Source organism: Chenopodium album, chromosome 23 (genome assembly GCF_948465745.1).
Source record: "Chenopodium album chromosome 23, dcCheAlbu1.1, whole genome shotgun sequence".
In the NCBI taxonomy this organism is placed as follows: Eukaryota; Viridiplantae; Streptophyta; class Magnoliopsida; order Caryophyllales; family Amaranthaceae; genus Chenopodium; species Chenopodium album.
In genome coordinates, this window is record NC_137856.1 from 2,057,731 (window position 1) to 2,085,021 (window position 27,291).

The 27,291-nt window shown below is 35.0% G+C and overlaps 4 protein-coding genes and 1 non-coding gene across 8 annotated transcripts; 2 read left to right on the forward strand and 3 right to left on the reverse strand.

Annotated features, from left to right (window-relative positions):
* Positions 1 to 1,115: 1,115 nt before the first annotated feature.
* Positions 1,116 to 9,783, reverse strand: LOC145609629 (E3 ubiquitin ligase PARAQUAT TOLERANCE 3-like). 4 transcript variants are annotated; one of them, XM_081665079.1, is made up of 15 exons: positions 8,752 to 9,783; positions 7,779 to 7,878; positions 7,480 to 7,561; positions 7,224 to 7,396; positions 7,060 to 7,130; positions 6,888 to 6,953; positions 6,638 to 6,794; positions 6,395 to 6,543; positions 5,617 to 5,781; positions 5,223 to 5,537; positions 4,840 to 4,884; positions 4,403 to 4,700; positions 3,369 to 3,491; positions 3,128 to 3,203; positions 1,116 to 2,086 (listed from the first exon to the last, which is right to left on the reverse strand). In XM_081665079.1, exons 1-15 carry the CDS (start codon positions 8,915 to 8,917, stop codon positions 1,334 to 1,336), a joined length of 2,739 nt encoding a protein of 912 aa, XP_081521205.1. In that variant the 5' UTR covers positions 8,918 to 9,783; the 3' UTR covers positions 1,116 to 1,333. The 4 variants fall into 4 exon arrangements, with proteins under 4 accessions (XP_081521205.1, XP_081521203.1, XP_081521204.1 ...); XM_081665077.1 differs by having other exon boundaries at positions 1,116 to 2,092; XM_081665078.1 differs by having other exon boundaries at positions 3,128 to 3,206; positions 8,752 to 9,782.
* A 3,294-nt stretch (positions 9,784 to 13,077) lies between these two features.
* Positions 13,078 to 15,686, forward strand: LOC145608534 (putative aquaporin SIP2-1). The gene is made up of 4 exons (XM_081664149.1): positions 13,078 to 13,464; positions 14,846 to 15,106; positions 15,212 to 15,319; positions 15,417 to 15,686. The coding sequence occupies exons 1-4, from the start codon at positions 13,171 to 13,173 to the stop codon at positions 15,468 to 15,470; spliced, it is 717 nt and encodes a 238-aa protein (XP_081520275.1). The 5' UTR covers positions 13,078 to 13,170; the 3' UTR covers positions 15,471 to 15,686.
* Positions 15,687 to 16,304: 618 nt separating this feature from the next.
* Positions 16,305 to 19,529, reverse strand: LOC145608532 (magnesium-protoporphyrin IX monomethyl ester [oxidative] cyclase, chloroplastic-like). The gene is made up of 5 exons (XM_081664147.1): positions 19,006 to 19,529; positions 17,919 to 17,983; positions 17,416 to 17,743; positions 17,160 to 17,258; positions 16,305 to 16,695 (listed from the first exon to the last, which is right to left on the reverse strand). The coding sequence occupies exons 1-5, from the start codon at positions 19,453 to 19,455 to the stop codon at positions 16,432 to 16,434; spliced, it is 1,206 nt and encodes a 401-aa protein (XP_081520273.1). The 5' UTR covers positions 19,456 to 19,529; the 3' UTR covers positions 16,305 to 16,431.
* TRNAC-GCA (transfer RNA cysteine (anticodon GCA)) lies at positions 18,141 to 18,212 on the forward strand. Its single transcript has one exon. It is a non-coding gene; the product is annotated as a tRNA-Cys (tRNA).
* A 1,051-nt stretch (positions 19,530 to 20,580) lies between the features above and the next one.
* On the reverse strand, positions 20,581 to 25,634 carry LOC145609669 (putative protein S-acyltransferase 4). The gene is made up of 6 exons (XM_081665124.1): positions 25,162 to 25,634; positions 23,908 to 24,081; positions 23,242 to 23,547; positions 22,100 to 22,321; positions 21,227 to 21,699; positions 20,581 to 20,846 (listed from the first exon to the last, which is right to left on the reverse strand). The coding sequence occupies exons 1-6, from the start codon at positions 25,213 to 25,215 to the stop codon at positions 20,822 to 20,824; spliced, it is 1,254 nt and encodes a 417-aa protein (XP_081521250.1). The 5' UTR covers positions 25,216 to 25,634; the 3' UTR covers positions 20,581 to 20,821.
* Between the last annotated feature and the right edge of the window lie 1,657 nt (positions 25,635 to 27,291).

Sequence of the window (27,291 nt, forward strand, 5' to 3'; positions counted from 1 at the left end):
GGGCATCCCTTTGCTTCAGTTGGGCAGCATCCTTAGCGGAGTTGGAACCCTTCTTGTACCCGCGTTGAGTCTTGTTAATTGATACAATTTGTTGTAAAATAATCAATAATTTAACTATTATACCTTAGCTTCTACCAAAACTATACTAAGTATATGTATAATGATATTTTGGTAAATGAAACTTGGTAATAGTTTTATGTAATTGATTTTGTTTATGCTTTTGATAATATATGTATCTCCTTCCTCAATTAGTAACTAATTAAATTAGTTACTAATGTTAAGTGAGGAAAAAGGAGTTTGTTTTTGTAATTTTATGTTTACTTTTAAATTAATTTCTTTGAACATGTTTGTATGATCAATTATTGATTTTCCATGCAAAGAAGATTCTATATATATAAAGAAGGATGTTTTTCTGTTTTCAATTGAAGTCCCCTAAACTGTCCGTTTGGTAGTCGAGTACAAAATAGGTGCTTTGCATTTCATAAAGATGTACGGAGTCAAACCCTATTCGTATTTTATTATGCCCTTATATCATATTTGGCTATTGGCTAGTTTGACAAGCTGCTTGTATTGATTTTTTTATTAGATGTTTGTTATAATTACGCTATTAGATGTTTTTAGTAACTTGTGTAACCAAAAACTAAAAGTTAATCCAAACAAATTTTTCATTTTGGCTTAAAAGCTGAGCTAGCTTTTCTATTGACTAAATAAACCATTTACCTAACTAAATATTTGAATGTTAGATCGACCAAATGCAAAAGCCAAAAGCCGATAAAAAAATCATTTACTAAATAAGACATATATCAAATCAGATCATGTCAAACGGGTATAGTTATCCAAAGCCATGCTCACCCGTAATTCTATTTTCTAATACTTGTACTAGCAACATATCAATATAAGATTTTGAAAAAAGAAAATGTTAATCTATCGCTATGAATTTTGCTTAAGCAATACGAAGGTATAGTTTTACTAGCACACTATATGTAGTAAATTAGTAATCATTGCATTCTCACTAAAATAAACAACATATTTAAAATCTATAAACGAGGGTAACCGAAAGAGGAGACGAGTTATAAGCAAAAAAAAAATAAAAAAAACTTCTGACAAAAGATTCATATGTAAATTGCGTGGATTTCATTGATATTTGATAGAAAGAATGAAGATGGGAAAGGTACAATTTTATTACAAAATCATCAAATCAAAGTTGAAAAAAAAAAAAGAGGAAAAAAAAAAGCATAAGATTACAGTGATGAGTGATTTGCCCAAACAGGGAAAATTGATCCTCGGCATGCTCACTTTTCAACCTCACAACATCAGTTCCCTAGTATTACATCTACCTGTGCTTACGATGCCGCCTACCATCTTCCTCATCTACAGTCATCCATTCCTCTCGGCGCGGAGGTGATGGCTCATACCTTGAAGGCTTCCTCTTAAAATGCCGCTCATCGTCGCTCGACTCATAATCCATAGCTGCTGCTGCTGCTGCTGCTGCTGCCACACTCTTCTTCCCTGCATCATGATGGTGCCCATTTGCTGTAGAAGATGACGCCACTGCCTTATGATGGTGGGCATCATGGTCCTTGCTAACAGGCTTAGGCTTGGGCTCATCAGAAACCTTTCGCTTCTTGGAAACCTCCTCATCCGGGAAGCTAATCCTCGAGAACACACTCGCCTTATGTTTCTTGTCTAATGACTGTTGAACCACATCTACAGAAGACGGAGGCTTAGAGGACGGCTTGGAATGACGTTCAGATTTATGGTCACGCTCACGGTGGTCACGGTGATCACGGTCCCGTTCATGGTTGTGATCACGCTCATGGTGTTCAGATTTTCTATTCAGGGTTGGACGAGGGACTTCCACATCACGTTTGGTTCTGTCAGGTGAAACCCGTTCAGACCTGTGACTGTGGGAAGTCCGTCTCTGGTGGCTCTCATGGTCACGATCCCGGTCTTGTTCCCGATCACGATCGACAGAAGTCCTTTCCCTAGCCCTCACTCTCTCCCTCTCCCTCTCCCTCTCCCGGTCCCGGTCCCGGAGACTATCATAGCGGTCTTCACTCGGGGACCTGCTGGCTGGAGGAGGCCTCTGCATCTTTGACAATATGAAACATGTTAATAACATGCTTTTTATGTTTAACTCACACCCAAATGTATAAAAACCAACATAAGCATATAATTTTAATATCAGCTATACTAAATTTCAACTCTTCATTTTTTAGATTTAGACAACACCCATCAATCCATCATCGTCTATTTCGTAATTAGTCAACCAAAACAAAATTTTCTTAACATAACAGCAAACACATTATAGACCTGGTAATTAGAAAAATAATTAGAGTCAAATACGAACTTTTACTCCCAAATTCGGAGTAGATCAAGCATATAAACTTTGTACTCAGGAAAATAGTTTACTCAGGTTACTGATTCTTCAAAACAAGCTCACAAGAATTTCGTATATTTAGAGTAACTAAATTCCCTGGCATATTTTAAAATTTACTGAAAGTCTACAAACAGTAAATAAAAATGTATTCAATCTGAAAAGAACATATTCAGAAGCATTCCCAAAACAAACACTATACCACATAATGTCCATTATTACAAAGATGCATTCAAAACAACAGACAGCGAAAAGGGGATTTTCTTAGGTATTATCCCATAGCTTTGCCAAGACAACCTTTTGTTACACAATCCACAAAATAAAGTCAACCACTTAAAACTAATTATTCACATTTGATCCTTGCAGGCAACAAGGGAGCAATGAAAACAAACAGAAAAAATGAACCAGAAGAGTGGGAATTTGCTAAGGCGGGCCTGTGGCTACATCCCATTTATACAACCACAAATTGAGAATTTTCATCCAGCTCATAAAAGATCGGGACAATTGAGAATAGCCCAATCAAGCTCCCCAACATAAAGACTGGAATAATCAAATATAGGACTTTTCCAGCAACTCTCCACAATAATAGACCATAGAAGAAACCTCAGTCGCCTATACTCAATTTTTTTTTTTTTTTTTTTACTTCAATTTATCAAGCAATAGAAAAAAGTTTGCTAGCCAAATTGCAGCCTCCTGCTACACTAAAGGCCAAAACCAAAAAGAACAAAGATTGACAACAAAATAACATACAGGTTTTGACTTCATAGGTGGGGGGTTGGCGCTGCTGCTTACTTCTCTGCTATAATCACGATCTCTGGGAAGTTCCCTACTGCAATGAATATTCATATCAGACCAACACACTCAATCAACTCTTCAAACATACAAGTACCAAGAGTTCTCCACATGCAAAAATAGGCTACATGCTAATACTACACCCTAAAACACGCCTTTCATTTATAAATTGAAATAGCTAACTTAGACCAGTCCTCACCTCTCAACCCTTCTCTCCATTTCTCGCTTTCTTCTTACTTCAGCCTTCCGAGCCTCAAATTCTTCCCGACTCATCAAAGGTGGCCTGACATTCATGCCCATTCCAAATTCTGCTGCAAGATCCCTATATATTGAACCACAGCTCAATTTTTTGCTCTTTAACATAATAAAAAGTAAAAATTTCAACACAAGCAGTTTATTCATGTGCATAAAAGAGACAACACAATAAGTATGAACTCTATTGCACAAGAACCAATAAAAATCAGCTTCCATATTAATATTACCCCAATTGCCTCTAAAGTGGCTCAGACCTACACTAGAGTAAGAGGACTGGGTGTGTGCAACCTCACGTCCTCACCCAACAAGGGCAGTTATTTCCATGTATACCCTGAATCTGTAACATATAAATCATCTACTACGGAGTCCTTCACAATAACTAAAAAATATGCAGAGTTTACTGAGCCATATCAGTTATTTTTAATAATTGCTAAAAAGGATGGAGTAAAGTCCTCAAATTAAATTAAATAGGCATCATGAATAATGACACATTTTTTTATTCTTGTTTTTAGTGTTCACTTGGCAGACTGCTTTATTTCTCATATCTCACTGATCATACATGACAAATTTTGTTTTAATTTTGGTTAACAGGAATACATTGTTTTTAGTTAAATGAAGTTTACTTAAATTTTGTGTTAGGAAAATCTATATTCAGAAATAGAACTTGAGATGAAAATCCAGGTCAGATGCAAAGCAGATGAACAGTAAATTTCTTCAGCTCTATCAAGAAGACGAGCATGAGAAGCAACAGAATGAAAATACAGAGTATATACATACACAGTAAGCTCAAATGAAGAAAGTGTCAAAATTGTAAGACATATGCCCACCAAACAGCATCAACGCCATAATATACATACATACATTTTGTTAGCATGAATATTGCTATTAGCAGAGTCCAATATCAGCAAACGGATAACGGAGCCAAAGACAAGGTAAGGAAATGGTGTGAGAACAAAATATCAAATCTGCAATTTATACCTTTGAGGAGGAGGAAGCATCGGGGGCATTCCAGGCATCATAAACCCTTGTGCTCCAAAATGGTCTGGAGGCATCATGTTCCCAAAAGGATCTGGAGGAAAAACATTCCCGAAAGGCATATCCATAGGCCCTGGACCATAACCCATATTGTAAGGCATGTTACCACCATGTCCACCAAAGGGGCCCATGAATCCATCCATTGCAGGCTGCATGCCTGGCCAACAGGGATTGAAGCCATTAGGGCCGCCCATGTATCCATCCATCCCAGGAGGCATGCCCATCCATTGCATGTCTGGAGCTGCAAATTAACAAGTTCAAACCCAGTATCAGAAACCAGCACCACAGATACATACATAAATATAAACAATGACCGGAGAAACATCCTGAGAAGTTGTAGCATTAAGAAAGACATGAAAACTGAAAAGAAAAAGGTGTACCATTTCCAGGCATGGGCATCTTCTTCTTCTTCTTCTTTTTCTTTACTGGAAGACATGGAAAAGGCAACTGATTAGGATAACAGCCAACTGCATTAATATACAAAATGTGTTTCATCTACATTCTAATCTAAAAAATTCTGAAAAAGTGCAACAGGTGCTTTTTCACCATATCACTTGGGCAAAATAAATCTAAGCCTCTGTAACACTGCAAGCCCCCCGCCCCTAGCTCCACAAAAATTAAAGAAAAATAAAAGACAGCTTTGGACAGAATAATAAAAAGTTGCACAAACCTAGAACATAATACAGAGAGCTTAAAACTTTTATAAAACAAAATATAGTAACAGAGAACAATTATGACAAAACCAACCATCTGTGCAATTTACCTGCTTCGCCAACAGCCACCTTTTGTTGAACTTCTTCCTCAACAGGTAAAGCACTACCATGTGACGCAGGTTCCTTCACACTAGCCGACTCATGAGTAGCTTCAGACATGTCTGGAACTTTTGTAACCTTGTCTCTTTCTGAGATATGCTGCTGTGACTGCGACTGTGAAGCATGGCTAGGCTTAATACCTTCTAAACTCTCTTTCAAATTTGAAGTTCCTTCAGTTCGTGGAGGAAGCATTTGCTCCCCTTTTGAGGCAGCAGATTGAGTAGGTGATGGAATCCTAGGCTGCGGGCAGCGAGCAGACTCCAAATCTGAGGAAACAACGTGATGAGATCTTTGAAAAAAGCCGGGAAAGAATTCGTTCAGCAGAGATAAACTCAATTTAACTACCTTGAACATGGAGAGCACTCCCTCCATTGTCTGCACTACTATTACCAGACTCCAGTATACGGTTAATGGTATCCCGGAGTGTCTTATTTGGCAGAAGATCATCTGCAAGTATATCTCTTGCTCCACAGACACATATAGACTTTGAGATAATAAAATCCCTTATACCTGGCCATGATTCAAGGAAAATAAATAAATAAGCAGTTTTAAAATCTAGAAAAACCAGTATACATCAGCTGATCACAAATGGCACTAATAATCAAATCTTTGAGACTAATTTTATTTCAAAATATGTCCATGAAAAAACTGCAATATAAGTTAACACTGTTCATATAAAAGGTCCACGATTTGCATAGTAGATATTTGCACAGTAAATGTAAATGTTGAGAGCAAATAAACAGGCCATTACATAATACACCATTACACCATGCTCCAGCACAATGAGACCCAAAGATTATATAAATTACTAGGAGATGCAAAACCAATAAACATCAACTTTTTTTCATGTTCCAAAAATATACCATACAATAAACCAAGCACATAAGTACATCAAATTCTGTATGACCCCACTCAAAGATCATTATGCTACTTGCAATTTGAAAGAATAAGATTATCTCAATAAACTAACAAAAAAAACTTGCAATTTGAAACCAAGGGAGAGCTATTCTTTGAAAATATTTACATTCATCAAACCAACACAAAACTCTAACAATCGTCAAAATTCGGCACGCGTCATTATTATGATAATATGAAAGCACTTTACAGTATACAATCACCCTACATTTATCACAGAAACTATTGAAACAACATTTGCTGGTTAACACGGCATCCTTCATCACTTCCTTGCACAGCGGGCAATGGAGCTCCGGTGGAAGATCTCCAACAGAACGAGTAGAAGGTAGACCTTCAATTTCTCTCTCGAATGCAGCCCTGTTAAGAGTAAAAGTGCTGTCAGCTCAATAATTCTGCACAAGATAAGAGCTGCAAAGAAAAAATTATAAAAATAATAATTAAGTGAGCTTACTCATTTGGTTTCAACACAGCAGATGTGCCACTTGGCAATGCATAGGAGCCATCCGGTGTAGCTACAAGCATTGACTTGGGAATGCCAGTAGGAGGTTTCACTTTCCTAATGTCAAAATTAGGGTCACCATTTGTTGGGCAGTGCTGAATAAAATGACCTGATATACAAATTTATTTACAATCAATCAGCATCCATGAAAATGTTCAAAATTAAACAACCAGAATTTAAGACAGAATAAACAAGAACTTACCAGGAACCTTACACCTGTGACAGATATAGCCTTGTGGAGGTGTTTTCCTCTCCATAACACCTCGACCTAATCAAAAGCATGCAATATTGGAATCAAGTCATTTACATTTGTCAAGGCATCAACAATATACTATATACACTAAGCAGGTAAGGATTTATTGCTTTAGACATACCAAAACCTCGACCACCCCCCCTCCCACCTCTTCCAAATCCTCTCCCAGAGCCAAAACCATCACCAGGTTGACTGCATTTCACACATTACTTCACATCAGTACTGGGAAAAAAAAGATATCCGGTAACAACTAAAACCCTTTTTTTATAAAGAAAAAAGTCTAACCGCTGCCAGTCAAAACTAGAATTTTCAATTAAAGCCTTAAGCTTGCTGTCCTCATCAGCTTTACTTGCAGGAACTGAATCCTGCATTGGATTGCCTGATTGTCCTGGTGTCATCTCAGGGATTGTTGCATATAGATCATTTCCAAATTCATCATCCAGTTCTGAAGCTTCAAACTGAAACATATGATCGAACATGTTCGTCATGTATAAATTTTGTAACAACTATAAATATAAACTAAGAAATGCTGGATATATACATCTCCAAACCCTGAAGAATCAGCAGCAAAGTAGTTGTTTTTCGCATGTTGCTCATCCTCCACCTTATCCTCCACCTTCGGCCTACAGAACAAAAGCAGATTTCCAACTCAACAAGCGAACAAATTGGCCACCTTTAAACTAAATTTTTTTTCAATGAAAATTTCAACAAACATATATAACAAAATACAACAGGTAAATATGATGAGCCCTAATGGCACCGATATACAATATTCATCAGGAAAAGTAGTGTCGACAAAAAGTGATTCAAGGTTAAAAAAACAGGAGATTGGATCAATACTCGTCCGGTTGTGTAACAATGGGCATGCGAGGACGTCCTGGTACCCGGCGTATTAGAACAGAAGTGTTTTTTGGAATCAACATTGCTTCATCTAGATACTCTGAAATCGCAGAACAGAGAGACAATCCATGAAAAGCTGCAAAAAGACATAAAACAATACAGCCAAGAAGCATTGCCCAACTTTGACCTGACAAAACTTGGCAGCTGTTATTAGTGGGAAGTCAAAAGGCCATCTCAGCTATGTAGCAATAAAATCAAATCCCCAAATTCAAACAACCTAGACAAAAGTGTGAAACTTCGATGGATTATTGAACTTAAACCAGAATGTGGTTATAACCTAAACTCAACAATACAAGGAAAACCTAAGTATCAGCTACTTGCTTCTTGTCAACAAAGTTAGACATGTCAAGAAATGAATACTTCTTAAGCTTGTAAACAAAAGAAGCAACTAAATAAGCAATTGGGGTACTACAGTCTGATGTGGTTTGGGTATTAAAGACTACCATCCTGCATCAGGAATTGGATCATATGTCCCATTCAACGTCAACATCTTAGGTATATCGTTATCACCCCTTCACATTTGACCACCTCATCATCCTAATCTTAGTTTAACTTGCGGAAATATAGTTTATGCAAGTTGGTGATGTGGTGGTATGAGAACTTGAGCAGTACTCGACTACTTGTGACATCATAAAGATCTCATCACGGACTCTATGTCTAACAAGGACCGGTGTAATTGCGTGAAATCAGAGGCTCACATCAAGACTTCAATTTAAGCACTTAAAAAAATGGAAAGAACCTCTGATTTCACACAATCCAGATAAACCTAAAGCCGGTTTCGAATTCCCAAGAAATAACAGCTTACACAACTACAGGTTCAAAATTGAGCAAGAATGCAATTCAAAAACTTCTAACTAAAATCGTCGAAAGCAATTCAATTCAACTTATAATCTACACCAGAAAATCAACCAACCTTCATTGGTTTGAGCGTTGGTAACGACGAGGTCAAAATCAGTACCCCTTCCCAAATGCTTTGATTCAAAAATTCTTTCTTTTAAATTGGCAACCGATATGAAATGACCGTCGATTGAAATTGAGTCGTAATCTTTAGCACTTTTAAACTTATAATAAACTGCCATAATTAATTTTTTTTTTCACTTTTCTTTCCTTCAAAAAGAAATCAATCAATCGAACAAAAATTATATCGCACAAAAATGCAATCAAAAACCCTAACTACGGATATTATGAGGCCTTCAAATTTAAAAATAAAGGCCTCTAATTGAACTTCAAACTCAAATATAACAAAGTACAAAGTAAAAATTTTATCTCTTTGCCGCCTTCAATTCCTCTCCTAGTATACTTCTTCGCTGCGAACTCCTTCGAAAGCCGCCGCCGCTGCAATAGCTCAATGCTCGAATTCTGAATCGTAACACTTCAACAGAAGCAAAATCCAGCTTCAAAGAAGATCAATCAGATGATATTGCATCTAATTAATCAAAAATTGAACCGAAATGATACGATCTCACAGATCGAAGCCAGAAATCCAGAATTCCTTCATTAAAAAGGAGAAATCATCAACACCGAAGACACCGACTCTTCACAAACCCCGAAAATCGTAACATCGCCGCCGCAAGAACCTCCGATAACAGATGAAACAGCAGAAAACCACGATAAATTGCTGCAAATAGCCCAGAAATCGAAAGTTCTTCGATTCAGCGACGAAGTAGAGAAATCTTCAGCGAAAATCCACGGAACAGTGCGATTTGAAGAACAACACGGGAGAATCCGATGGTAGAACAAGTTGATTGAGGAGTATCAGTGATGAAATTGGATGAAGAAGATTGAAATTTGTGAGATGGATAGGAATTAGGGTTAGGGTTTGGGTTTACAGAATTGGGGAAAACGAGAGAGAAGTTTGGGGTAAATGAGGAGAAAAATAAAGGGTACGTTTACGAGTTTACGCCCAAACTTGGGATAATGTGGTTATGTGTCGCCATTTATACTATCAAGTGATGTGAAAGTGAAGTGCATCTTCTTTCTTTCTTTCCCACTTGTTTATCAACTTACCATGTCTAAACCTAACTGCCTAACTCTTGATTCTTGCTATTTCGGGTCGAGTTGACTTATAAGAAGTTTTAGATTAGTAGGATAGTTCTTACTTTACTTAAACGAAATGTTCAAGCCAACTTCTCTGTTTCTTTTTATTTGCACTGTGAGCTCATTTTATGTGATAGCTTTATAAGTCATATGGTACAAACATAAGGGAGACAGAGGGAGTAATTCATTTTAGAAGTTTTTGTGAGTAACCAATTCGATTTTAATTTTGATGTTGCTTATATTTGGATGTCTTATTGACATTTTGTGATTGATTTTTTATCAAATGTGTGATTTTGGACGCTGGAAATGGTTGTTGTATTACTATGTAGTTACTCTTAATTGTCGACGAGTAGTTGTCTAGTTTAGATGTTCGACACAAATTAAATGTTGAGAATTTGGATGGTCAAGTATGTATAGGAAAGAGAAGGTGTTGTGAAACTAAATCTTGTTACTTTTGTCAAAAAAAAAAAATGATGTTGGTTTTACAAGTTTTGTCAAATGTATTTTAAAAGTTACAATACATCATTCACCATAAATACTCGGAATTTACTGGAGTCAATACGCTAAAAGCTACTTTAAAATTTATTGCTGAAATTTTTTTAAAATTAAGTATACAAACCTTGACTTTAGTGTTACAAAAATCATAAATCATAATATCCACAATTATCAATTTCATTTTCTAAAAATAGTTAATTATAGTGTTTTTTCTGGGAGTGTAATGAGTATACAACTCTTTTGGTGGGATTATAATTATGAAGTAACCCAACAGTGATATTCTAAGAAGATGATTACTCCATGTTAAGCATTTGTACTACCTCTGTTACATATTATTTGCAACGATTAAACATTTTTCTTCTCTACTTTATGTCAAATCGTTGCAAATAATGTGTAATGGAGGTAGTATAATATTTGATGCACTTAGTAAATACTGATGGATAGTGTAACAATGTTTGTTATCACACAATCAAAGGATTGTGGATTTCAAACCCCACTAAAGGCATTTTGAGGTGAGGATTCATTTATCCTTTGTCCCTATCCCCCCACTTTTAAAGGACCTAACTTGCTAACTCAAATGGGGTTAACATATGAGAGGTTCCAACATATAACACCCTTCTCCTTATCTTATAGAAGTGTAATAACAATCTGAGCTTGTGTTACTTTGTTTTGCACTGGCTTAAACTCACATTCAAGTTTATTAGGCTTTTTATTTTCAAGCTTATTCTGGCTAGTTATGCACAAACTTGAGGTGATAGATCTCTCTCCCCCACCCACCCACCCACCCCCCCCACCCCCTTTTTTTTTTTTTTTTTTTTTTTTTTTTTTTTTTTTTTGTGTGTGTATGTGTGTGTGTTTGAATGTGTAATATGACTAATATCATAATATGAGCAACTAAAATATGATATGAGCAACTAAATTCGTAAAATATTAGTAGTTGCTACTCCATACTTCATTTTCCTAAAAGTTCACCATCACACAATGCCATTCAGAGATAATCACAACTAAAATATGAATTATGAGTACTAGTTCTCTATCAATTTTGTGTGCAACTATTCTTATATACTACGTATTAAGCATAATATCAAGTGGGTGTTGTCACTATATGTAATGATATGACCCATGCATCCCTTTCAAAAGTTACATTTAGCTCAACTAAAGCCGTTATATCTTCTGCACCAAAAGATAAATAAATAAATAAATAAATCGTTTATATCTTAAACTAATACCATTCCCGAGTCCCGTCCATGCAAATGATGTACTACCTCCGTTACATATTAGTTGCAACTTTGGGGATTATTTGTGAGAGATAAAATATTCCAAAGTTGTAATTAATATGTAACGGAGGTAGTAATACTTAAAAAAAAATATACGAAGTACTTTTTAAGATGTTATTTCATTCAATATAATTTAATTGAAATAAATGATATTGATAGCAATCTTAATTAATACGAAGTACAAAAGGGACATAGGCACATGGTATTAATTTTTTCATAGTAGAGGGTTTTTTTTTTTTTTTTTTTTTTTTAAAGTTAGGTTTCAATTTTGAGAAAAGATAGTCTAAATTTATATACTATCTCCGTGTTGTAATAAGTGTTACACTTACCAAATGCGGCCGTGTTTTAACAAGTGTTACACTTTTTTTTTTTGGCAAAAAACTACATTTAAATATTATATCTCTCTCCCCCTATAGTCCCCACCCAACCCACTACTACTTTTATTTATTATTTATCTTCTCTCACATTCAATATTTTTCAATATATTATTAACCTCACTATCTTTCTTTTACAATTTTTTAATATCCCAACTAGTCCACTAACTTTTATTTTATTTAAATCAATTAAATTGTCTAAAATTATGTGTTGATCAAAGTGTAACACTTATTAAAACACGGAGGGAGTATCTTTCTTTTTTAAATAGTTTTTTTTTTTTTCAAAAAAAATAGTATTTACAATTGGTTAAAATTTTTAAGGTTTTTTTTTTTTTTTAAATTTTTAAAAATTTTTAGGTATTACAAGTTTATTCACCTTTTTAATGAGGTTTTATTTATTTATTTATTATTATTATTATTATTATTATTATTTTTAACATTACTCTACTTTGTCTTACATCCAACTCATTATTTTATACTCCTATTCTTTCAAAAAAAAAAATTTATACTCCTAAATTACATATGTACATTATATGAGTAACAGGAGAATACTTTGTTGCTTTGTTGGACATGGTGTTAAAACTACAATTAGTTGGGTAAGCATTATTGAGAGAAAAGATTCCATTTTAATTTTATGCCTTTTCTTAGTGTAACACAATGTCAATGTCAGCCCAAAACTCACTTTCCAACTTGGCTACTTGCAACATAAGCCGCCAAATTAACGACCAATGAATTATTTATTTACTATTATTGTTTTTATAAAGGAAGAAGGAGGATGTCCCGGTTTCTCATGGTGAAAACATGACATTTTTGTAAATAAATCAACAGCTTTATTCAATTATGAAACTCATAATAATGAAAAAGTTGTTAATTTATTTACGAAAATGCCCCATGAGAAAATAAATTTTCGTTTCCTAATATGAGAAACCGGGAATTTTCCCGAAAGGGGAAAGTAAAAACATTAGGAAATGGAGAAAATAAAGAATTTCAAATTTTTATTCGGGACACCATAACCACTCCCTCCCGAATAAAATATAATTCGAATATATGCCAAAATACAGAACAGTTTCTGAAAGTCCAAAGATAGAGAGAGATATATACATATACTAGCATAAAATCCTATTGATCAAATAATTTTTTTACATAAAAATGGGAGAATCTAAAAATGGGTCGTTGTTAATCTCGGATTTCGTGCTCTCATTTATGTGGGTATGTTCTGGTGTTCTTGTCAAAATCTTTGTCTTCCATTTTATGGGATTTCAACATAATTTTATTGGAGAAATTGTGAAGCTGTGTTTCTCTGTTCTCAATTTGTTCTTCTTCGCCTTTTTGGCTAAATTTGCGAGAGGTGCTACTTATAATCCTCTCAATATATTGGCTGGAGCTATTTCTGGGGGTTTTAGTCGTTTTTTGTTCATCATTGGTGCAAGAATCCCTGCTCAGGTATAATTTTTAACCAATTTTTTCAGCTAATTTGATTGAATTAGTTATTGGGTAGTGAGGTTTTTAATTTTTGGTTTATTTGGTTGTAAAATTTATGATGGGTTTGTTTTCTATTGTTGCTAAAATTGATAAAGTTTAGTGCTTTAATTTGATCTTACTTTGATTGAGTTTAATTTGAGGTCTTATTTGATTAAATTAGTGATTATTTGACATTAAGATTGTAGTTTATCTTCATTTGTTGTGCAGTATTTTGCTTTGAAGTTTCTGTCAATGGTTGAATATGTCCTAGATTGAGATTTGTGAGATGAGAAAGATTTGATTTATTAGAATTAGGACCTTAAAAACATCTAGTTGAGTACTGAATTGATGATATTGTTTGTGTGCACGTTTTTTTTTGGTATGATGTCGTTCTGCATTTGCGCTTGTATACGAAGCAAGATCATTGTGCTTGTATATGAAGTATTGTTGTTATATGAAGGGATCTTTATTTGTCGGGACTAAATAGGTAAGTGCTTAATTGCATGAAGCACGAAATTAGCTTAGCAATAAGGACAATCCGAAAATCGTCTGCTTTGAAAGTTGTTCTTTTGCCTTTGTTAACTTGTTGGCTTCATTTCTCCTTCCTTTCACATATCTCAACCTCAAGATTGACTACAGTTAAATGTTGAGAGGGTTTGCTTTTACTTTATAATTACTTTCACGATTACATTCGCTTTAGATCAAGGTTGTGCATCACAGATTCACAGTGTGTTTGCTTTTTATTGATTGTGAAAGTAGGGAAAATTGGATGCATTTTCATGTTAAGGCTCTAATGGAGTTATGAAGGGATTATACCGTGTTCTGTAAACAAGTGGGAAATTAGATGCATTCTCATGTTAAGGTTCTAACGGAGTTTAAGAAGGGGTTAGACTGTGTATATCTGACCACTGTCCCCCAAATTTCCTGGCTTTAGGCAGGAGCCTTTTTAGGATCATTGGGACAACTTGATGCAGATGATGTTTTGATGTGGATCTTATTACTGTGTTGTTTAATCTTAAGACATTTAGCAAATCTTGTTTAGAACCTGGATTGATTATATTGTTCATAAAATTTAAATGTTTGGAGAACTTGAATTTCACAATGTATGAGGTGCTGGTACTGTTTAAAGGCTAGTCTTTATAATGGTTGTTATGCGGTTTGGAAATGCTCCATTGTTACTACTCGAGTTGAAATCAAAGTTTTCTGTTATTAGAACTGTATGCCTGATAAGTAAGATACAGAGTATGACAATTTCCTTTTCTCAAATTGCTCTTTTTTTTTGTTATTGCCTTGCTTTGGTAGAATAGTTGGTCTTTTTCATATTATATAGTTTATCGTATTAATCCACTCATCTCCATTTCAGGTGCTTGGAGCCATTTATGGGGTTAAGTTCTTAATTCATATGTTTCCTGAAATTGGCAAGGGACCAAAACTGAATGTCAACATCCATCAAGGCGCGTTGACTGAGGGAGTCCTAACCTTTATGATTGTTTTCATCTCTTTGTCATTAGCAAGAAGCTTTCCTGGGAGTTTTGTGAGGAAAACCTGGATTTCTAGCCTTTCAAAACTTACACTTCACGTTCTTGGTTCCGACTTAACTGGTGGATGCATGAACCCAGCATCTGTATGTATCTAAGTATCTTTACCGTATATATGGTCTCTGTTTTGTATGCTATATAAACTCAGTTACTGAACTCTTTTGTTACTGTCAATTTTGCTGTCTATGCAGGTGATGGGATGGGCTTATGCTCGTGGTGACTACATAACTAAGGAGCACATTTTTGTTTATTGGCTTGCTCCAATTGAGGCAACCTTATTAGCTGTATGGATCTTCAAGGTGTTGTTTCCGAAAGCAATGGAAGAGTCGGATACAAAGCCAAAATCAGAATGATTTTTTAACAATCTTGACATGTTTGGCTGTATGGATCTTCAAGGTGTTGTTTCCGAAAGCAATAGAAGAGTCGGACACAAAGCCAAAATCAGAATGATTTTTGAACAACTTCGACATGTTCTTTTTTCTTTCTCTTATGTGTGTATTTTGTTCCTTGCACAGGTAGTTAACTAGATATGAAGATAGAAAATTATGGAAATTGTTAAATAGCATGGACGGGAACATTTCCCTTTTGTATTACTTCCACTAAAACTAGCTGTAAATTTATCTTGAGCATATTAATGCAAGAAAGTAACTTGCAATTGCATCCTCATCGATTTCCATCTACTGATTCTGGTGTGCATTTCAAACTCAATGACGGTACAAATTAACCCTCTCAAATCCAGTTAAGGAGCTTTAGCTGCTTATCAGAAGCCTGCCATTTTCTGCTGATTTAGCTTCATTTTATCTGCTGTGTAACCTAGAATTGTGCAGAATTATTGCTCATATATTGTATAGATTTATTTTTTTAGTAGCTGGAAATCTGGAATGCCTAAATTTTTCTAATGCGGAAAACCTGAGAATCTGTTAGCCATGGTTTATTCAATATCTTGCTTTTAGTTGCAAGACTTGCAACAGTGATTTTTTTTTTTTTTTTTTTCGTGTCCAGATTTATGCAAAAATTGCTATGCAAGGGGTCATACTTTCATATTTTGAAGCAATCTGTTGCGATATGACTATTGATTAGTCATATTGTTGGATGGTGACTTTTGTCTTATACGGAGTACTTGGCAAGGTTAAATATTTTAAAAGGTGAGTGAGACTAGATGCACCCAAGCCGTAATTTAATTCATATAGCTTAGGAGATCACTCTCCTATTAACACAAGACCGCCCTTTTTTCTTATATGACTTCAGAAATTATTAAACATGGAATCAGGGATACTGCTGAAATGTCAAAATCTGCAATTTTATAAGTTTACATACTGTTACAGATTCTCTGTTCTCTGGCAATAGCAATTTAAGTCATCCTCGAGTATTAATTACTAGAAGGAACACAATACAGTAGTACATAGGAAGACTAATATACAAGCTGTGGCTCAAATTCTGCAAAATCAACCGAACCAGATTCAATTGGTGGCATCAGATACGCAGCCAAGATCTCTGAAACCAGTGCTGCTACTAATGGGATCCTCTTCAAATTCTTCACAAAGCCGATGTCATCAGTCTCCCCAATAGCGATGATCTTCTGGTTAATCTCCACCATTCGATCAAGCTTCCTCTTGAACTCTGGGTTCTCCACATCTAGCACAGCTGGGAATATTCTGGCAGTAGTGCGGTTGGTCTGCAAAAAACACCAAAGCATCAGAAATAAAACTCTAATTTTCACAAGCACGATAGAATCACCTAGTATGGATAAATGCTCTGGTCTACAGGGTTTAAGAAATTTCCAGTTTACGCCTATTTAGCTTAGTTGACTGCATTATAGTAGGAAAGTGTTTGGAAGGAAGTAGTTAAACAAGAAGTTATCAAAGTAACAAGCTTCATTTGTACTTTAAATAAGCAAACTACATTAAAGTTTGCTTTTCAATCAAACACTTTAATTTACCTTGAGTACCTCTGTCAGATCTTAACACCCTGACATGGGTACAAAATATTTTAACACTTTCTTTGGACCAAAAAAGACATAGAACTTTTTTGTAAATCGTCAATTTTGACACTTGGAGACATACCAAACACCAAGATTAAAATGTGAGGAAGATAGAATGTACATGAGAACGAAAGCATTCTACAATTTCATCGTCTCACCTCAATAATGACATGCATGTCAAATTCTTTGGTGTTGAGCCCAATGCCTTCATAGAATGCTGTCCTTTGGCAATCGTTGAGGTACATGGTCACATAAACCTGTGACAAACATAGATATAGAAGTTTAAAATCAATGGTATCATTACAGATTTACATTACTTGTAGTCCAATCTCCCCTAAAATTAAGTGCTTGCTTTCAGACCCCACAACATAATTGTAGATATAGCAAGGGATAACTTGTGAATGATATGATTACCGAGAGGCAGAAGAAACGGGACCAGAGTTTGGCCTTCCAGTCATTGAGGAACTGGGGCTGCGCCTTCATGAGAGCAGAGAAGAAATCTCCGTGCCTGTTCTCATCTTGGCACCAGTTCTCAAAGTACTTGAAGATGGGGTAACACTGGTACTCAGGATTTTCCTTAAGGTGCCTGTAAATGGTAATGTACCTCCAGTAACCAATCTTCTCTGATAGGTATGTCGCGTAAAAGATGAACTTTGGCTTGAAGAATGTGTATTTCCTAGCTTTGGTCAGGAAACCCAAGTCCAAGGCCAGATTGAAATCTGACAAACCCTTGTTCAAAAACCTGCACAAGACAAGAAACAGTTCCGGTGAAAATCTTTTGGTACCTAATGAACATTCAGAGGCTGGAATCACATTGCATTAACATCCACAAGGACCATCTGCAATGCATTAGAACCTCGTGAATATGATCAAAGTTCTGTACAAATAGAACGCAATGGAGAGTTGCGAAAACATACCCAGCATGCCTGGCTTCATCTCTAGACATAAGGGAGAAAATCTCTGCCACCACCGGATTTGTTTTCTGCAAAATTAAAGGACATCAAATATTAATATGTTACATTGTTAGAACAATATCTTACACTACTATAACTAATTCTATGTCATAGCTAAAATCATGCAGATTGTATTAGTGCCATAATTCAATTTAAGTACACAGAGTAGCAAAAAGTAAACACTGAGGGTCCATAGCTCAGTGGTAGAGCATTTGACTGCAGATCAAGAGGTCACCGGTTCGAACCCGGTTGGGCCCTTTTTAAATTTTTTTTTTATTCGGAATATTTTTAGTTTACCTCTGAAAAAAGTTTCAATTTGCACTATTTTAAAGCTAAATACAATTCACAAGTCCCAAAATTTCAAGACTTGAACTTCAAAAACCATCAAACAAACACCTAACTTCAATTTCCTAAAAAAAAATATAAACTGAATACAATTAGTTCACTTGAACCTGAACTTTGCCAATGACAAAAGCAGAGAAAATCACCAAATAAATTCACAACTACATTTTTTTTTGGGGTGACATTGAGCCACAATGGCTGTTACTCCTGTTAGTGATATAGTTATCCACAAACAATTAGAGAACCATCATACTCGTCAGTGATATAGACAAAATTCGATCTAAGATCATATACTATCCCAAGACACGACTTTAAATTGCTTACAAGTAAACTATAGTAATAAGTCTAATAATCCACTTAAATTGTCACTATAGTCAGCATGCTAAGTGATATAGACGAAATATAACACGACTTTAAATTGTTCACAAGTAAACTAATAACCCACTTAAGCAGTTACTATAGTTAGCATTTAAAGTGACATAGACGAAATTTGATTCCAGGTATATAACACAAAGTTAAAGTTGTTCACAAGTAAGCTAATAACCCCCTTGATTAATCACTATAGTCATCATTCAAAGTGATATAGACGAAATTTGATTCAAGGTCACGGGTACCACCCCACCACAACAAAACATAAAATTGCTTACAATTAAACAAACAACCAAATTAATCAATCAAAAAAACATAAGATAAGTAATTAAAAAATTACCTTAAGCCTCCTACCAAGCTCCTTGTAAAGCAGAAATCCAGAAAACTCAGCAGTACAAGACCTTTCCAGAAACTCAACAAAAATCTGTCTCAAAGGCCCATCAAGCTTATCAGCAGCTTCCTTGAACTCACTGTTTCTAACAAAGTGAGTTTGATTATAATCAGTCTTAAATTCCTGCAAAAGTGCTTCAAACTCAGCTTCATTAAGATTCTTGTTAATCTGGGTGTTAAAAAGTTGCTCCATTTCATCAAAATCAGTGGTGTAAAATCTGGGTGTTAAAAGGGTTTCTTGAATTTCCTTCTTATTCCCCTTTTTTGATGTTTTTGTGGGCATTGATGTTGTGGACATGGATACTCTGAAGCTTTTTGCTCCGGGCCGGGTTATCGGGCTTGGGCTTAGTTTCGGGCTGAACTTTGAAATGGGTTTTAGGAGTGCCATTTCTGCTGCCATTGCTGAGGATTGAGGAGATAGCTAGAGAAGGAGGATAAAATATTGGTGGGAGTTTTGGGATTGTTATTAAAGTGATTTTATTTATTTTATAATTTTAATTTTTTAATTTTTTGAATTTTTTTGGGAAATTTTGAGGGTAATGAATCTGATCCAATGAAATCTTGAGGATGAAGTGGGTGTTTGCCACGTGTCATGTGGTGATGGGTTGGTTTGATTTCTTTGATGGGTTAAGGACTTAGGGGTTGTGGGTGTTCCAACTTGGCCTTGATATATATGTGGCTCTTCTTACTCTATTTGATTGTGTAAGATTTTTGGAGGTTTTATGGTTTGTAATGTAATGTCATCTATAATTGAATTTGGTTGATCAATTCATGTATGGATAACAAAAATGTGACTCTTTGATTGATTCCCTCAAAAAAAATGTGACTCTATGATTCACAATCATCCTCTAGATTTTTCTATAGTTCTTTATGTATGCTCCTATCACATGGAGCCATGGTGAATAGAGTAAAACTCCGTACTAAATAGGCTATGTGTAATAAAGTTTCGATATATAAGTGAATAAGTGAGATTTGTGTGACATTTGAGTGACTTGACAACACATACATATTATAAATTGGGTGTACCCGAGTATGAAATGCAAGTGTTACCATGTACTTCTCATTAATCTTCATTATCGGCTTCTCAATAATCTTCATGTATTATTTTTGTGGTACACTATACACGCATTAAAAGTAAAGCATGGTGCAGTCATTTTTTGGCTCAATGCTTGCAAAGGTACGAGAAGATGAACAAAGATAAAGCCATAATTTATGGCACAACTGGTTGTACAAAGAAAATAACCTTTCAAAAACAAATTATAATGTGCAGACTAATATACAAACAACAAATTGAAGAACAATTAGCAATTTAAAAGATTAAATAACCCCCAATTCATGATTTCATGTATACTGTATAAGGGTCAAAACTATTTGTCAATAATTTACAGTTGTGAGAAGACAGCAGTGTAGAATGGTACATTTTTAAGCAACCCTATAAAAATCATGCATTACTGTCGATTGTCAGCTCTTCAAACCCTACAAAACTATAAACCCCAACCAAAAAAAAAAAAAAAAAAAAAAAAGCTAAAAAGAAGTTACAATATGTAATCTCAAGTACATAGAATGTTTGGAAATTCTTGTAGGCAAAAGAAGGGGGAAATTCTGTGTCATTTCCTTGGAGCTCGAGTTTTGCTCCACCACAGCACCACCCGAGTTTCAATGTTTTTATGTGCAATATTATTCTGAACTTCACAAGTCAATTCAGACAGATTCAGACTTTTCATGGCCGAAACAACATCAACACTTTAGCTGACATCAGTCTTCCCCTATACAGATGGGCGATGATCACGACTGTTATACAGAGTTGCAGACATAAAACATTGGTTAGACAAGCAAAATAGTATGGAAAATGAAGCAACACAGCAAGAGTCAGATATTTTAACAGAATTAGATGGAATACATCAAACAGTAGTATTCAATAAGTAAAAATCTACTTGCCTAATTAGTTAGCAAACTAACAAGAGGTGAAATGTCTTTAACACTCTGAATGACCATTCAATAGTTAGACTCAACAAGGACACTATTGATATTCACCCCTTGTTAGTTGTCAAATTATGAGATAATTAGCCAGAATTGGGATCTAAACCCAAAATATAAATAAAAAAAAATGCAGAACAATGTACAGTATGAAGTTATGAACATCATAGTAAAGTAAGGTAATTACAAAGCACCTGGGTTCTTGTGTGCTAGGCTGTGCGGCACCATAAGAGCTACTTCTTTGGTAGTTCCTTTCACCAAACTCATCTTCAGCGAGGGAATTATGCAAAAATTTTCTTGGTTCTTCATCAACCAAAAAAGGGTCTGCAATCATACCTTCTCCACTATTCTTGCTTTTCACATTGTCCTCCATATAATCATAGCTTAAATTGCGCAAAATTTTAGGGAGTGAATAATCTTCATCTTCATGATGCTTATCACCTGCTTCAATGTCTATTTTCTCCTTTGAGCTGAAATCCGCTTTAAAAGATGGGTGAACATGCATCCGTTTGTCTGGTACCTGGTCTTCTTCAGACACAATAGCCCGGAAATCATTCAATGAAGGGGCTAGTCGAGTGAAGAAGATTTCTCTAAAGTTCTGGAGTATCCCCTTATTATATGGATTCTCCTTTTTATCATACCGGTAGCGAAAATTTTCATAAGTTGTCTGCACATGTACCAAAAGGTATATAATAAGACTTGATCCAATAATACATCAGCCAACATTTCAGTTAAAGATTAATGACAAAAATAGCTATTCCTGTCAATATGAACATATTTCAAGCATACAGGTTAATCCCAGCATAATGAGCTACAAATTGTAAAACACTAAATTCTTCATTTCATGTACAGATTCTTGTTGATATGATTCTTAAATCAGACTATAATACATCATACAACACGAATCCTCAGTTTACCTTTCATATCTGTTCTCCCATTTTAAATTATCCATTTCTTCTTTTTATTGTACATCGGAATCTAAAGTGTTAAAAGTGAGCATCTTACTTTCACAGCCATTGAAAGCTATAAGCATAAATCAGATTACAAACAATTATACTGGAAATTACCTGGTTGGTGCTCATAAGGTAGAAATGGAAAATAGTTAAGCCTCCAACAAACCAGATAGCTATGAAGCAATATACAATCAAGACAACAGAGAGGATATCGTGTGCCATAGCCTTCAATAGACCCTTTGGTTCATTCACTAGACTAACCCAAGAAAATATGTGAACATATAAGCACAGGATTGTTGCCGTAAGTATGAACATGTAGAAGAAACGATAGTTCCGCTGCAAAAACCAAGAAAGATGTTATAGCTACATACATATGTGTAATTCAATAATGAACATGTGCACATTTGTTAGCCATTTTTAATCGTGCCAGGCACATCTTTTAGTTATTACTCTAGCTCCATCTCTTTGCAACAACAATTTGCTAAAGGAAGTCTTTTTGTAATCTACGTAGCTCATGCAATTGATTCCGAGGTGCATTAGCTAGGGAAAACTATTACAAACAGTTTACCTGTATGAATTATGAACTTTCAAATATGTTTGCATAGGCAACAAGGCCAACGACTCTAAGGACCAAGAGTAACAGGCCATCGCCCCATAATATCCATTATCATAAAATCAGCTTATTTCCATAGCCATTAAACCAGTGTCTTATCCCTATAAAAAATTTAGAAGGCACTTTATTCAGGCTAATACCATCAAGGCATCAAACTTCCTGGGTCAGACTGCTATAAAATTGCGGTAAAAGAAAACAAATATAACCCCAGAGATGGGGTTTTTCAGAAGCCTGGGGTTAGAAAATCCTTATAATTCACATAATTACAGCTAGATGGATGTTTCACAATTCAGATGCCCAGAGAAAAAATTAATCACTAAAAAAACCTGCATAGCTGCATGCATATGGATCAAAAGCATATCTAATTATATATCATATGGATGGTTTTCAAAGGCGAAATGGGGGATATTGATTCACGATCACACAAATCCCAACCCTCTTTTGTCCAACTCAAGTATCAATTTGCTAAAAAAAAAAATCAATGCCTAGTGACTAACCCTATTTATTGTTTCTTTTTTATGAAAAGAGTAGGTTAAGGGAAGGATAACATCATAGATCAAAAGATTAAAACCAATAGACACGTCACACAAAAAATATAATATAAGCTTAAAAATTCTCAATCATGTGACAACAGGTTACTTACAAGTCCGATGCACTGACCAACCCAGGGGCAGTGATGGTCAAACCGCTGTACACAGTTGTTGCAAATGGAGCAATGGGAAGCACGCGGAGGGCGATAAAGCAAGCATGTTTCACAAAACTTCACCTTTACAGTGTAACCATTCACTAATACATTTTTCACTCTAGGTATTCTTAAATGAGGGTGCCTTCCATTGACCCACTCCATTGAAGGGTTTGTTATATCAGATTCCTCAGGTTCAGGGGGCCTTGAATTTCTTGGGACTATTCCAGGATCTCTCCCAGATGTCATGTATAGAAACAATAAGTCCTGCAAGAAAGTGTATTGATGATCAGATTATACAATTATATTCAACAAGACAGCGTAAGTAGAAACTCAATGGTGTTCTTATATTATCTAAGCGTTTTGCTTGCATAAACAATTTGATCTTGAGAGATAGGTGTTCAGCGGGACTCAAGGAATTGGGAAAAACAGAGGAATGATACATTATCCTCCTGTTCTTCGTCAATCAACAACTGGCCCTTTGGCCTTAACAACCTTATCCAATTATCCCAGGAGAACTTGTGTGCTTATAATTCTTCACATACACTTTGAAGCTTTTCACCAAAAAAAACATGTACATAGAAGCAGTTTGAATTGTGGTGGGCATAAGCACTAAACAATACTTACCAAGATGGTTAGGAATAGTCCAACTGCTGCTACAGGATACCATTTACTGTTGTCTTTCGCCTTTACAAACACCTTTATACAAAAAGTCAATGCTGGCCCGGCAATTAAGAGGTTCGACAAAAACATTGATCCCACATCAGGTCCAAATATCAATCTTCCTCCACACAGAAATTTCTATGAACACAAAACGAATATCAATCAGCAGGTATGCTTACAATTCTACTCATAAAAGGCTTTTAGCCAAATAAATTCATACTTCAGCTTTTGCAATAGATGGCATATGGAATAGCATTGGATCTTTCAAAAACATGGGAATTGCATCAAGAATTACTTAATCTTTCAGAAAGTAAAACCATAGTTATCTTTTAAAGATCAATTCAAAATCGATCACGAGTTAATCTAACTTGTAAGGGGTACTAATAGCTTTATACACAACACCCCCCACCAAATGACAATCCAAACTTAAGCAGGGTTTGGGAGGTCTATATGTACGTGCTTCTACCTCTTGAACTGGTACAATGCCAGTTTCTATAGGACTTGATAGTAGCAGCTAGCAAACCTTACATGGAATCTTAACTAAACCCAACCTGACAGCATATAGGTCAACTGCTGCTCTCTCCCCCAATCTGATCATCTATTCCTTTAAAGCCATAAACCTTCATAAGTCCGATCTTATCTGAATTTAAGCTTCCACTTTGACCTTGATTCGACCTTCTCCGACCCCTATCAAAGGGTCCCTAATATCTAGCAGTTTACTACCAAAGAAAGACTGCTTCATTCAATCCAAGACAACTTATTGCACAAAGATGAGTTTTTTGAATTCCATTTGGTTGTACTGCAGGTTACTCTTTGCATCAATAACCATAAACCCTACTAGTAAAACCCATATAAATTCGTTTTCGAAACACAAGAATAAACCCTGATCATACAATATAAATAAAAGCTGAGCCTGATCATTATCACCCCAAAAAAACTTCACATGTAAATTTCCAGAAATATGACAATTAAACCATGATTTGATCAATTAAACATATAGAACCCAGTATCAATAGCATAAATTATTCTGCTAATCATAATAATTTGAACATAATTAAACCAAGCAAAAACAGATAAAATCATCATATTCATACATAATCATTAAAACCCAGAATTATGAATTATTACTAATTAAAAATGAGAAGCACCCAATTCAATATTAGATCAAATAAACAAAGTATAACATTAAAAATTTAGAAGAGAAGAAACGAAATTTACATTATTGCCCCTCCAAACTTCAAAGAGCCTCTTGGGTTTGTTGGTAGCCATCATCAATTGAAAACTTCAAAAGACCCCCAAAAAACCCAGAATTCTCAAGAATTTCTCAAAAATTCTACCTTTTCTTACATCTGCAACAATCTTTAATCACCCTCATAATTATATCAAATTAAATCCACCAATAAGGAAACAAAAATCACTCAATTCTCTAGAAAAATCACTATTCAATGGAATTTCAAAAAATAGAAAGAAAATAATACAAATCAATAATTCCCTCAAAATTTCCCAGCAAAATTATTCCAACAAAAAGATTAGATCTTTCGAATTTCTGAGCTTCTGAGTCTTCTCTCTCTTTCTTTTACTTGTGAAACAGCAAAATAGTTTCTCTTTTCAGAATGTTGAAAAAATTGAAAAATTCCCAAATTCTCTGACTTTATTTATTTTTATTTTTATTATTTTCTCTCTCTCTATAATGGTATCTGGCACGTAGCCGTAGTCCACGCTGGAAAATGGCGGAAATTTCAATTTTCTCGCGGTTTTTATGGATTTTTTTATCAATATAAAATTAATTGATCATGATATTTAAGACTATAATATTAACATTAAATACATTTTATGAGATTATATAATATAAAATAATTTAATTTAATTTTGAGAAAATCATGTTAGTTGGTTTTTGGTTGGTCCGACCAATCTACGTGCTGCCGTATACCAATATTAGAAATTGTCTTCACGCGGTTTGGTTGCCTATCAATTCATCGTTGATTTTGCTACCATCACCATGCATCCACTCCAACGCTAAATAAATAGATTTACGAATATGCTAAACTCGATAAGAATTGTTAGTGTTTGAGCTAGCTCGAAGTTGAACCAAGTTTATATAGGCTTTGTAATTCGTTATTACTAGAGCATACACGTGCTAATACACCGAATATATAAATATATTATACGCGAAATAAAACAACACAAAGTGAAATATTGGTAATCATTGGAGTCTTGGAAAAAAATTCGGAAAATCCTGCCATGTGTACACATTACTACTCGATGAACTGTAATCTATTTTTCGCACGTGCCACGTCCAGTCAGCACGTTCTTTTAACGCCATCTCTTTTGTTCCCCATTCACGGCGTTTTCCGCATTTTGTAAACGTTAGGGTCTGGTTCATTTGGATCTGGTGTCCTTGAGGGCCTGCCTTCCATCTGCTTTTGGATCGATTGTCGTTGAGGTTCTGGCAGGAACATACTCCGTCCAAATTAATTGCAGCATAGTCGCAGTGTGCATCTCGGCCAGTTGCAGCGTGGTTAATTGCAGCATCCCTCTACCTACTTAGTAAGTTTTAGCATGCTCCCAAGTCCCAATTGCACTCCAGCAAACACATGGTAATATATCGTAATTGTTCTAAAATGTATAGTAACGGCAGTTAGTTAGAATCGTCAGTAGATGATTAACGGAGTTAATTCACTGCTCCATGAAGTTTTCTATAAGTCAGCATAAAATGCCAACTCATTTTATTAACTGCCTTCTCAGTTCGCAAGGTGGACTTCACACTGTTCTAGTTATTTACGAATTGCCCCTAAGATAAACATATTTTGTTCATCTTGAAGATGAATGGGGGCCTGCTCAAAAAAATTAGCAAGATGGATAGTTATAGTTGGTGTAAAAAAAAATATGACTTATAATTAGCATGATGAGTAGTTATTGGTGTGTGTGTTTTTTTAAAAAAACAATAATTAGATGAGGTTATGCAAAGAATTTGAGTATTGGAAAAAAAAAAAGTTTGTGGTGAAGTGTTGCAAAATTGACTCTACGATTATATAATAGATTAGATAATGATTTCTTTAAAATTCTTATACATTTATTTAACTAAGTATTCCATACTCCTTTTATTTATGATGACCTTGCCATTAGAAATTTTTCAAAAATAATAACAATAAAAAAATTAGTGATAAAAGTATTAATATAATTATTTGCTATCAATTTTACTCATTTGAAATATTTTAAATGATAAAATAAAGTTGAAAAAAAACTCATGGTTCACCTAATTAAAATTGACTTTGACACAAAGGTCACCATTGATCTTTGTCGAACTTGGACACAACTGGATATGGTTTAAATCATTGAAGTATGTTT